The following is a 13002-nucleotide window of genomic DNA, read 5'->3' as shown; positions in this document are numbered from 1 at the left end:
TTTTCTGATTCTGCAAATTAATCGTAGCGATTGCTTGCCTCAATTCCAAAATTTGGATTTCCTGCTCATGAATGACTTGATCACGCTCACTTAACTTCTGATCCATCAATTCCGCCATTTTCTTCTCCATTTCAGCGCCTCGCGTCACCGTTCCAGTTTCCGGAGATCGACTGCTCTGATACCACTTGTTACGATCCGAGCTCGTAGCTTCCCTATATTAGCTCGCCACTGCCGAACTCAGTGACTTCTTCGCGGTCTCCCTATCTTAGCTCGTCACTGCCGAACTCAGTGACTTCTTCTCGGTCTCCCTCTCTTAGTTCGGCATTGCCGAACTCAGCGATAATACGCAAAGCAACTCTTGAATGAACAATCGAGGATCGTATTATTGAATCAACAAGAAGTTTACACGATAGAAACAATCACACGAAGAGGAGGAACTAGATCCACGATCTAAGCTCCGATTTACAATTCAACACTATACTCGACATAACCGAAAGAAATAAGCAACTCCTCTACTTATACTCTTCATCTTAGCTCACTTAACTAACTAACATCCACGTGCTCGACTCTCATTGGCTGCAACACGTCATATCTCACGTGATGATTGCCAGCTGGCTTGAGTTAGTTACACAGCAACTAACTCCTACTTAACTCCCAACTTCCAACGACTTCCTTTATAGCTCGCTATCTTGTGTTGCATGCATTTTACGCATGAATGATCATGCATGCAACACCAGAGATATAAATTTGGAGGGCTTTGCGTTCGGTAATGACCAATGCAGTGGAGGTTCAAGAAATAAACGACAGTTGCTTAGGAATTGTTGTTTACAGTGCCGCATTTTCCTGGATCAATCACAGTTGTTCTCTAAATGGTGACGGTTTGATGATGGGGAGGTTACACGAACGAAGGGCACATAATTAAGGGTTGCTGCAAGAACTAGGGTTCTTCAAAGTAGAAGAACCGAGAAAGAAGAAGAAGAATCAGAAAGAGAGCCAAAATTGGGGATTTGAGAGTGTGGCGAATATGAGAGTGAGGGGAAAAAAGAGGAAATTGGGGTTTTGTTGTTTGGAAGGAAATTGGGGGTTTGAGAGTGATTATTATTTTAGAAATAATTTAAAATTTATCATCAAAACGATTTAACACATGTTGACTGTTACTATTTGATGGCTCCGTACATTTTGGACTGAGTCTGACCCAAGTTGAAATGTGTAGGATGCAATAATTCAAAACGTAATGACAAAAATCGTAAAATGACCATATGTTTAGAATCAATTTTGGCATTTATTTTTTTATTTTTTTATTGTTGATATTAATTGGGGTTATTTGAGAATCTGATTTCCAATGAGTGAGGGCATTGTAATTTGGATTTTAAATTTTAGAGGTAGTAATAAATTCTTACTCAATTTAGGTGTATTTTTTTTATAAATTTGAAATTAAAATTTAGATGTTTTTCAGATTCGTAATTGATCAATGTTTTTTTCAAACTCTATAAGAGATGTCATCTCATTATCAATTTCATCACTGCATTTTTTACGGATGGTAAATTCTGACAAGAGTCGACTATGAGCAGTAAATTTTAATACTTCATCTTCAATAATTGTCCACTTTGACTCTGATATGAATTTTGAGAAATATAAAAAAAAGTGAATTGAAAAAGTTAGTAGAATATGAGTCTCATTTTTATATATTATTTTTATTATAAAACGTGAGAGGTATGAGTTAGTGGAATGTGAGGTCTACTTACTATTTATTGTAAAATGTGAAAGTGGACAATTAATGGAGGACAGATAAAAATGATAAAAGTGGATAATTAATGGGGACAGAGGGAGTACTAGCGTGACTAGTGAAATTTAACTGATTACTAGAATTAAAAAAAACAGCTTAAAACTAAGTCGTCAAAATCTTGATAGGATTTGAGGTTTCCTAAAAATGTATCCATCTTCCATCATGTGTATAAAATGTTTGGCTTTGCCCGCATGGGCGTAGCGCAGTTGGCAACGAAGGGGCAGATCTTGCTGCAATAAAATGTTTGGCTTTTGCATTCAGTACGTAGCCGTTAAATTTAATCGATTTGTATTCTTTTCGGGGATTCTAAATTAAATTAGTCATTCTCTCTCTAGTTAAAGTTAACTTTTTTATTTTTTTACCATTTTATCTCTTAATTATTTTCTCTCCTCTTTTTTATTTTATTGTTTTTCCTACTTACACTATTTATATTTAACTCACTAAACATTCCTTAATACAATACTATTAAATCTTGTGTAAAAAATAAACGATTTGCTCCTTTTCCATCCTATCTCGAAATTCGGTGGCTCCGGTTTCACCAGCCCCCTTCGACTATCCCGGTCGCGGATGATCTCAGATTTTCTCCATTTCTCGACCGGGAACTTGTCAGGGCTGATGGTCGTTTCGGGCGACGGAGCCGGGAAGTCGGGGTCGGTTGAGGTGCATTTGAGGATGAAGGGAGAAGTATATGGAGGAATTGGAAAGTGATGGCCATGACTAGTAGGATAGGAAGACAAGATAAGATGAGGTTTGGCTGTTGCAATACACTGTGTTTTTTAGATCCCAAATATCGATTTTACCCTTTACTACTCACAAAAGTCCATCTGTTACAAAATTCAAATGGAGTATAACTCAATAATAAGAGCAGATCTGCTATCCAATACAAAATTTGGTTATGATAAATGACATTTCAGATTAATTTACATGGGACAAAATGGTTGAGACCCTAATCTCTATATTTTGCATGCCTACTATCTACAAGAAAGAATCACAAAACTATACCCCTTCACCCAATGTCATATATTACAACACAGCATTTTCAGTGAGGAATTCTCAATTGGTCAAGTAACTTCTGCATGTTTTCAAGTTTCTCACTCAGCTGTCTGACATCATCAAGGCAGTTTGCAGGCGAATCTGAGCAAGCTAACTCGGTCGCCAGAGCAGCGCATTTTGCCTTTGAATCCAAAACTGCCTCCTCAAGAAATGCAACGGTTGTCTCCATGCCTGAACCCCAACTTCCACCGCCCGCGTCTGAAAATGGACTGAACCCCGTCTTCGACTTCGGGGTAAATATCTGGTCTATACTTCCAGTTCCTGCAAGTTACAGAAAACAACAATCAGGAAAAAAAAATGTGTCCATGGACTCTCTTAGTTTATGCCGTCTAAATCTATTTTACTGCAACCAAAATATTTGATAATTTACCACTTGAATTGCTTTTATATGGAGTACAAATTATCATTTAACATCTTGAACTGATTTTACCTAAATTACTCAGTTGGCTGATTGCTGCTGAACCAAGTGATCCATCTAACTTAAGAATTCGAAGGACACCAGCAGCTATTCTACCCAAAGAATCGACCTCAGACTTGCACAGGAGAGCGAGATGTTGCAGCTCATCCTTCTTCACTACAGCCTCAAGCTACGAAACAAATTATAGCCTCATTTCCCTCAAACTGAAAGTAAATACAACAAAGGTGTATAGCAAAACTGAAACTCTTACTGGCTCGGTTACAGAGAATTTGAAATTTTCCACCATCCACTCAGCCATTAGGTCATCATTATCTGCTTCAGAAGCCACTATGTCAACTTCCACATTGACGCCACCATGTCTGTTGACAGGTTGCTTTTCTCTTCCGGGAAAACCATTCTGAACTATCTCATTTTCATAAATCCCATTCGTCAGCATCCGGTGCCCAGACATTGGTTTTAAGATCTCCAGACCTTCCATGCCAACCTGCAAACATTTATAGTAAGGAATACATAAAGTAACAACATCAAGCATACTTGGTGTGTATTGCGATTTTAGAATAGATGATTAAGAACTTGTAGCATAGGATCCAAACGGGCGAAAACGTAACACTAAAAATCTCAGTACCAACGAAGCTAAAAGTGGGAATGAAGAAACCTCAGTCCCATTTGGTATAGAAACCATTAATGAGCATTACTGGGCCAAGACAAATATAATTGGAGCATAAGAAACAGAAACAATGGAACATAGTAAATGCAAATAAAGAAGCTCACAGTAATCAACTCGATAGGATGTTTATGCTTTCTGGTTGTGTTTGTTTTATCAGCTGCTGCATGCATTGGGGCGCTTTTTGCTTTCATATGTATATTATGAAACGTCATATGCCAGCTCCTCTCTTCTCTCTGAGGAACTTCGGAGTCTTGGAAGTATAATCTATCTGCAATCTCCTGCTCACCTTCAAGAGCAAATAACCAATCTTTTAATTCAATTGAAACATCCACGTCATCAGGGGTGCCCAAATGGAAGAGACTGCTTTCCTTTCCATCTTCTTGACATGCATCTAGGAGGGGAGAGAGAGGAAAATTCAAGAAGAGAATAGATCATCAATTTATGGTATGCTAAATAGCAGCGAAAGAAGCTAAAAATAGTAATGGTTCATACTCTCTCTAAGGTCATCCACAGTGACGGGTGATGCTTTAAAAAGAATTGATAAAGGTCCACCAGATAACTGCTCAAGGCCTCTGGTAAGACCTTCCCCTGGCCCGCCATCAGCACCAAAGATTCCAAACCTATGAAGCAAAGATTCAGCATAACTCATTCCTCCACCAAGGCGGATACCAGCAATGCAGGCCAACACTCTTAAACTATGGCACTCGATATCCTGTGCACTATATGGAATCACATGTGTCACGGATATGTCCAGAAATGGTACTGTCATATTACGATTTGATTGATAAATTTTAGTATTTTGAACCCAAAAAACAGCCCGTAACTGATAGCAGTCCCTCCCGTTCAGATTCTTGTCGGGAAGCATCAATTCAGAACCTTTCTCCAGTTGGAAGTCATTCGCAGTGTCTGCACAGTCCACCTCGACCCTTTCCCATCGTAAAGTGGATGAAATTGCCATGGCGCCACCCAGAGTTCTATGGCTAACCTTGACAGACAGACCATCACCAATGAAAAGAACTAGAGGTGTGCCTTGGGTATCAGATGAAGATTCTAAGAATCTTAGCTGCAAATTCTTCAGAGAAAGAGTGACAGCAGTATCACCAGGAACTTTATCCATTATGCTTCCCTGCAGAGAATCATTTCTTGTTTCCTCTAAAGACTTGCTTTTCCCTGCCACAGCTATCCTTTCACTAACCTTACCAAAATAAGCATAGAGGTCTAGAACAAAGAATAACTGCTCCACTGAAGTGCTTGAATTGTATTGTTCACAGTTAACTCCTACTCTGACAACCCCTCCCGCAGGTGGCATATCTGTTAAAGGGGTCCCATCTGCAGTCACCATTGCTACCTCAAAACAGATATCTTTCATCTCAACACATTTCCATAGACTTGAATCCACCCTTGCGGTGTTCCTCCCAATAAAGCCATTGCATGTTTCCAAAGACAAAGTAATCGAAGATGCTCCAGCAGTCAATTTCTTCTGGCTGGCATCAATTGGTTGACTCTTCCAAAGACAGAAACATGCAGGATCCTTCTCAATGTTCAGTAGGCTTAGTTTTAAGGAAGGTGACTGGGAGAACATCAAATTTTCAATATGGAGCCTTGCCCCAGAAAATGAATTATGGACTGATATGTTGGGACTTCCAGATAATTGTTCTGGGTTTCCTATCTCTAGGGGTACGGTAACAACTAAACCTTTAAGATTGAAAAGTAGGGAGTTAATGGAGAAATCTGGCAGCACAGAACCAGGATTTACGACAATTCCATCAGCTAAAAAGGATGATATTCTCAGACAGGATTCTTCCTGAAGATGAATCTGAGATACAAAAACAGGTAGGTATTAGCAGCAATAATGGTCAAGAAAGTTAAATATTTCGATCTATGAGAGATAGGATTAGATGAAAGCTGACCATTAGCGGCTGGCAGTCAATAACGGTTCTGGAAGCAAAAATTGGTGGGCTCGGGGAGGGCACTAACTGCAGACTGTAGAGACAGATCAGAGGCACACTGCAATTTGATTGCCACTGCTGCTCTCCAAGAGGATATATTGGAGGACAGAAGTTCTTAGCTGGATACAAGTAAACGAATTTCTATATGACAAAGAGCTCTCACGATTAAACAGTGTAAGCATGTTGAGGTAAAGTTAGTTGAATACCAAAATCTGGGACATCTGAGGTATCAATAGAAGCATCCTGCATCGACGGCAGCACTAAGGTGCATGGTGGACGCGAAAACGTATCCCTAGATTTTATTTCATATGAGGACATAGTTAAACAATTAAAAGCCACTCTAAAATGAGAATCCACCTAGCAAAATAACTGACATCTATTTCTAACGAAAACCCACATAAGTTTATATTGACATGTCTCCAGATCCACAATGATGGCCCCACAACCTTTTGATAATGCAAGATAAAATACTACATCGATAACTTACGGCTTACCTCAAAAACAATCCACCTATTATGACCCGTGTCAAGTAATTTGCCTTCTCTCCATCAGATACACTTGCCTGATTGAAGAAACTAGATCTCAGTGCATTGGTAAAACAAAGTTGTGATTGTGAAATACAAAACTATTTGGAAATACATGACTTGAGTGTATGCGTCATCCTATGATCATAAAAAGAAATGAAATTTCCATTGAATGGTAGACGAACCCGAGAGAATAATAGTGATTGCATCAGAAGTTCTAGCTGAAATTCTGTAAGGCAAACAAATTTGTTAGACTCGAATTGGCGACTAATCAAAGAGATCAGTAATTTTCTATCACAATACCTACTAAACATACTTCATAGGAAATAAAAAAGGTACTGACAAAAAATAACACGGGCGCAAACCAACTAACCAGCATCCTTAATGCAGACAAATATGTGATCCACAGTTATAGAGACCAAAGAACGGCCGGCAGCTTCTGCAGACCGCTGCCAACAGAAGTAATATATTGACACCATTCAGAGAGCTCGTATATAGAAAAGATTCTAGAAATGTCAGTTCATGACATTAGATAGTACTATAGAAGAAGCAGAGAAATAAAAAAAATACTGGCTGAGAATTTGGATTCACATCTCCTCGATTTAGACAAACATAAAATCCAGTAAAGAAACGGAGAAGAGCCCGTAATCCTGAGAATAAAACGGAATTAAGTTAAAAAAAAAATTATGCAAGAATTTTGTATTGTAGTCAACAGCAGGTTTTGAGAAACGTTATTTTCAGGCAGGATTACGTTATGTTTCAGGAAAATCAACAATAAAATTGTGTGAAGTTGTAGCTTTATCCACAGAAACCAATTAACTTCTAATACAGACCTGGTTCACTTAAAGCAGGGCAAACAGCTTCTGTAATATGCAATTGAACTTCAAGCCCTAGGGGGCAATTCAACTCTGTCCTTTGGATTGTAATCTGAAACCATCATTGAATGCAAAGATGTTAAATATTCCGTAGACAACAGGGCTCAATCACACATAGCATGAAAGAAAAATATATCCTGGTGAATCAGTGAAACAGGACTATCCACCCACATTAGAAGGTAATGTTAAAATCAATTGAGAGCTAAAGTGCATACATAGGCCTCTCCTGAGATCCCCTCAATGAATCGCTCCCCACCAAAGAATACCCGCTTTGCACCATCTTCGTCTTTCTTATTAGACCCTTCTTGAGAATTTAAAAAGTCTGGATCCGAGAACATATCCGGATGAGGCAGGATGTCAATAGACAGCTGCTCCCACTGAAGTTTCTGCAGATAAATAATATTTATATAGATAATGCACCATTTCCTGAAGCATGCATATAAAATGAATGACTGCTTTTAACTAGACAGGACAGAGGTATCAAACATGATCACATGAAAATAACTTATGCAGCAAGTTTCAGACAAGAAGTGAGAAATAAGAAAAACACGCACACAGATACGAATTAACAAGAATAAAAACATAAAAACTAAGTGGGCTCTTTACTTTGAACACATATATGAATTTCTTGCCAGTAGAAAATTCCCTTGCATCCTTAAGATTTACAACCTGCTAAGAGGAGCAAATATTAATAAGAGAGGTGTTCTACAACAGATGTACATGAAATTGAAAAAAACAGAAATAGTCTAACATGTAGAGCATAACCTCCCAGTCCTCATTTGTTGTGCAGAGTATAAGGTTGCGTATAGTGATGGAAGCCATTGGAGATGCCCTGTTGGATAGGAAATGATTGATAGAAGCTGAATGAGAGAACTATAGGAAAAGTATGTCATATCCATCATATTTCTCTGACAATTCTTGCTTTCTAATAAACAAATATAAGGAACTGATCCAAGGAATTAAGGTTATTGGAACCTTAACACATAGTAGTATATAATTCCTAAAAGAAGGGTTCCTCTTTAGCCCTTAAGTAATAAAAACAATAACTCAAGTAAGTAGATTCCTAGTAAAGAACCAAATATGGAAGATATGTTCAGCTAGCTCCTACAGATGCATGATCACATCCACCACGATATCAAAGATGATATGAACTCAACTAATCTTTTTCTCTATATGAAATTTTTATTGAGAAACAAAGAACAAATACATTACAAAAGGCTGACGCATTCCCAGAGGCAAAACCTGCCGAACAATATATGATGTCTGAAACAGAAAAGCCCTTAAATCATTATAAGTCAAGACATCCAGGCTGTATTAACCCTACTCTAAAGAAGCTTCTTTGTCCTCAAAGAATCTCTTATTCCTTTCCAACCATAAGGACATACAAAGGGCTGGAACATTTTTTTTATTTTAACAAACAAAAGAAGCTACCAATATTACATGAAATATGGTCGCTAATCAACAGTGCAAGAGCCCAAGCTCAATTGGAACTCTAAACCAACGTCGGAGAGAAGGGGCGACGAAGAAATGCATGGTTAAGATATTCAGACTTAATCATTCCTGCCTAGAACCCACTGGTTTGGGGATGGCAGATTTTGAGGGAGTGTCTGTGTAATGCATAACAAGTGAGCAGTTCTCCAAAATCAATAGCCAGGAAATAAATTCATTAAAATAAAAGGAGGGATTCCAACAAAAACTGACTCTACAATCATGAAAAATCAATTTCCACATCTTGCATCCACTTAAAATTTAATTGTGGAGATATGAGACTCTCTTTCATTGTAAGAAATTTATATTAAGGGCAATCACTCCTTAAAATAAACGTTCTTAAGACCAAAGAGTCGGGCGGAAAGGGGGCTCTCCGTTCCTGGTTCTCCTATAGCTGGAACCTCTGGAACCACAAGAATCCTTAGCTAGAATGGGATTCCAACTCAGTACCTTTTGAGTGAGACTTTAGTATTTTCTTCAGCATGTACTTTCATTTCTATGTAAAGAACATTTCCTTCATTAGTTCGTTCACCCACTCCACCAAATACGGATAAGCCCCCAGGGGCTTTTGGCAATATTGATAATCAATTCTGAGGCATGGATACTCCCCAAATAAAATTAAAAAAAGGGGGAAGTTACATAAGTATTTGTAAAGTATAAAGAATTTAAAATGGTCCCAAATGCACCTCCTAGTATCATCCTGCAAGGTTGGAAAAGATTAGGAAATCCCAAAAAACAAGAGATCTAGAGGAGTTATGAATCAGGAAGGCAAAGGAAGGAATGGGTAAGATGGAGGGGATAATACATAAAAAGGAAGGGAAGCCAGGATAACTATGTTACCCGCTCACAAGTCGTCCCAGAATCTCATTTTGTTACCGCTTCTGACTCTAGATATGCATTTCCACTGACTTTGATGAGTAGCTCTAGCCTCTAATAGCAATACCCACATCCCAATGGTTGTCTTCCAGGCCTTGCTTTTAGTTAGTTTACACGGGAAGAATTATTACCTTCTTGAAAGCACCACTAGCATTTTCCCAAAAGAGCCTTGTTTTCTATACATATATTCCCAATGTCCAATAAGCAAACCTTCAAATTCTTTAAGTTGTTTGACCAATTCCCAGGAGACAATGTGGGAATGAATAAGAAGCTAGTTTTTAGGATAGCAGGATAATTTATGATTATATTTTAAAATATGATCTTAGTTCCCATAATAACTTGCTTCCATCTAAAAAACGAAATGATAATTAATTCTGAAGGTGACAAGAGTTACCAGGTTGCTCCTCCTCTGCGCCGAGCTCCACCGTGAGTTTCGAGTAAGAGATTAACAACACCAACTTGTAATGTCATTCCATCTGCAATCTGATAGATACAAACCAAATATAATTTTATTAGATCCATTATGAGGTAACCACAAACATTAACAGGAAAAGCCAAGTGCAAAATCATGCAATCAAACAGCACAAGATTAACCTTGTCAGCGAATCCATATCCACTACCCTTTCCAGTACTTGTTGAGGTTGAAACACTGCAGGAGAACCGATGGTACAAAATGAGAATTCAATTTTAAGGCCAAACGTATCCACAAGATATGATGAATCAAACAGAGTTTCTAAACCCTGTCAGCTTACCTGCTCGGTTTACTAGATACATCTATATCATCATTTTCCACCAACACCAGGTCCAGCCTATCAATTTGCACCACAATTGGCTCTACTTGTACGTAGCTTACCGAAGGAAGCTTCAAAATTGAAAGAAAACGTACGGTTAACTCAAGATAGCACGACAGCATAACCAAAAGACAACGCCAATTCTAGTTAAAATTCAGGCTCTTCACATCCAGGATCACAGAAATCATCAAATCCTCATTTTACAGCAATTTACAAGTACTAATAAATTACACGAGTGGCGAACCTACTGACCACAATCTCCAATTTGCCAACTTTGGCGGAGGTGACATTGAGCGCCGGCGGCAATCCCATACTCGCATGTAGTGCGTCTCCATTTATATCTACCAACAACAAAATAAACCAAGTTACAAAATTCTCTAAAATTCAGCTCCACACACACTGACACACAAGGGATGCAGCTCGAACGAGATCGGAAGCAGAAACCTACCTAAATTCGAAAGTTGCGCGGTGCGCCCCTGCAATTTGAACTGATCTCTACTGAATGATTTGAGCCAATACTTGAGTGTGTACTCCAACGCTCGAGCCAAGATGGACTCCATTTCTGCTCGGAATCGTAGCCGGAGGCTGGCGGCCGTTAATGTAAATTATCGTAGCTTAATGCGATGCCGGTGGCGCCGGAGTAACGAGATCACCAGATCAGAAGTGGGATCCGATTGGAGAGAGAGAGGAAGAAAAGGAGTCGTATGATAGGCATTTAGAATAAAAGGGGTGGCACGTGCGAGCAGGGTTTTTAGTGGCTGGCACGTGCGTAAGTTACTGTCGTTCCGGTGTGGGATGTTTTGTTTTGTGAGTACACACCACGGCGATGCAGGCGATCGCAGCCCGGGATCTCGAATTGCTTTTGGTTGTCAGTAAATAGGCTATAATCGGCGGGACAAATGTCTTTTGTCTTTTTTTATACATCTAAAATCTAATTACCACTATCTGATTTTGGAAACTTTAAGGTAAAGAGTAGTAAGAAATTAAATAATAAAGGTTATGATTCGCACATCATATAGAATGAATTAATTAGTGTTTTATGTCAACTGTAAAAATTAGTCCCTCCGCTCGTTTATAATTTGTCATCATTGACCCGACACGAGTTTTAAAAAATATAGTAGAAAATTGATTGAAAAAGTTAATGACATGCTGATTCTACTTTTATATGTATATTACTAATAGTTTTAAAATAAATGTGAATGAGATTGAGTCAGTAGAATATAAGGTTTACTATAAAAAAATGGTAAAAGTAAAAGATACTCCCTCTGTCTGCGAATAGGAGTCTCATTCCATTCCGACACGAGTTTTAATAAATGTTAAGAAAAGTGGGTGGGTGGATGGAAGAAAGTGAAATATGAATCTCACTTGTATATATTAGTTTTAAATGATATGTGAGTGTACTGAGTTGGTGGAATGTGGGGTCTCTTTACCATTTATGGTAATTATGAACCGGAACTCCTATTCGCGGAAGAATCAAAATGAAAAAACGGGACTCCTATTCGCAGACGGAGAGTAACAAATTTTCAGAGGCGGAAGGAGTAACCGACAATTTAGTTCTCAGAAAAAATTAACAATTGTAGTAGAGTTGAATAATGAAAGATTTATGATTAGTAATTGTACTATACGCTCTTGGAAGAACATACTTTAATGTCTATGATTAAAGGATTAGTAATATTAAGGATGTCAATCGGTTAATTTCGGGTTAATCATATTTGGATTGCTTTAATTAGTCTATAATTTTATCTTGTTCAAACTTTTAATATCTAAAAGTGTGTGTTCCAAGCTACTTAATTAATCGTGATAATTTTGAGTGTATTTTTAAACTCAAACCTGACATGATAACAATTAGTGACGTTTGATAAATTTTGTGTTGTTGAATGATTTAAATACATGAATAGATCATCATACTGAAATTAAATATCTAATTTAAAATTTTTAAAATTAAAAATAAATAAAAACACATCTAAAGAAATTTCAAAACATGTAGTATTATAATTCAAAGCTCATTTGGTAGTGTTACTAAAATAATTCTAAGATAAGGAAGAAACATAAAGACGAAGATAAAAATATTATATTAGTGTTATTGTGTGATTGATTAAAAAATAAGATAAAAATTATGAATTTGATGATTTAGATTATTTTATTGATTAAGACGGGAAATTATTTCATAAATTAAGGCGTAAATTAAAACACATTATCTAGCTATGTTGAAAATGAAACTACATTACACGTCAGTTCATCATTGCAACATCAAGAAAAAGATACGTACTTAACTAAGTTAGGTATCCGTATAGTAATACTTTATAAACAGACATTCTTCTCTAATTCTTTCATTCAATTATTCAAATGACAGATAATCAAAGTGGCATGATAGATTAGAACCACACTCATTCATTATTTTATTTTGAAAGGAATCCACTGTTATTATTAGAGTAAAGGCCAAAATTGGTCCTGAACATATAGCCATTTTACGATTTTGGTCCTAAACATTATCTTTTGAATTTTTTGGTCCTGCACATATGGACATTTGATCATTTTGGTCCTCCGTCAATATTTCCGTTAAAAACTAACGGTC

At 37.5% G+C, this 13002-nt stretch overlaps 1 protein-coding gene across 3 annotated transcripts; it reads right to left on the bottom strand.

Moving 5' to 3' along the window:
• Window positions 1-2613: 2613 nt before the first annotated feature.
• LOC121804614 lies at window positions 2614-11148 on the bottom strand. 3 transcript variants are annotated; one of them, XM_042204222.1, is made up of 20 exons: window positions 10876-11148; window positions 10680-10768; window positions 10389-10498; window positions 10231-10285; window positions 10031-10119; window positions 8038-8104; window positions 7879-7941; window positions 7488-7658; window positions 7231-7324; window positions 6968-7047; window positions 6771-6846; window positions 6583-6626; window positions 6368-6435; window positions 6080-6165; window positions 5835-5992; window positions 4417-5740; window positions 4029-4315; window positions 3508-3741; window positions 3270-3426; window positions 2614-3100 (listed from the first exon to the last, which is right to left on the bottom strand). In XM_042204222.1, the coding sequence occupies exons 1-20, from the start codon at window positions 10985-10987 to the stop codon at window positions 2826-2828; spliced, it is 3639 nt and encodes a 1212-aa protein (XP_042060156.1). In that variant the 5' UTR covers window positions 10988-11148; the 3' UTR covers window positions 2614-2825. The 3 variants fall into 3 exon arrangements, with proteins under 3 accessions (XP_042060156.1, XP_042060157.1, XP_042060158.1); XM_042204223.1 differs by having other exon boundaries at window positions 6989-7047; XM_042204224.1 differs by lacking the exons at window positions 10031-10119; window positions 10231-10285; window positions 10389-10498; window positions 10680-10768; window positions 10876-11148 and having other exon boundaries at window positions 8024-8099.
• Window positions 11149-13002: the final 1854 nt, after the last annotated feature.

Source organism: Salvia splendens, chromosome 5, assembly GCF_004379255.2.
Source record: "Salvia splendens isolate huo1 chromosome 5, SspV2, whole genome shotgun sequence".
NCBI lineage: Eukaryota > Viridiplantae > Streptophyta > Magnoliopsida > Lamiales > Lamiaceae > Salvia > Salvia splendens.
Note: the sequence above shows the minus strand (reverse complement) of the source record. Positions and strands in the feature narration are given on the sequence as shown.

Coding starts and splice junctions, on each gene's coding strand:
- LOC121804614 (XM_042204222.1), bottom strand. CDS start 10,987: ATGGAGTCCATCTTGGCTCGAGCGTTGGAGTACACACTCAAGTATTGG. Junction 10,120..10,230: donor GATATGGATTCGCTGACAAG/GTTAATCTTGTG, acceptor TGTATCTATCAG/ATTGCAGATGGAATGACATT. Junction 7,942..8,037: donor CAACAAATGAGGACTGGGAG/GTTATGCTCTAC, acceptor TCCTCTTAGCAG/GTTGTAAATCTTAAGGATGC.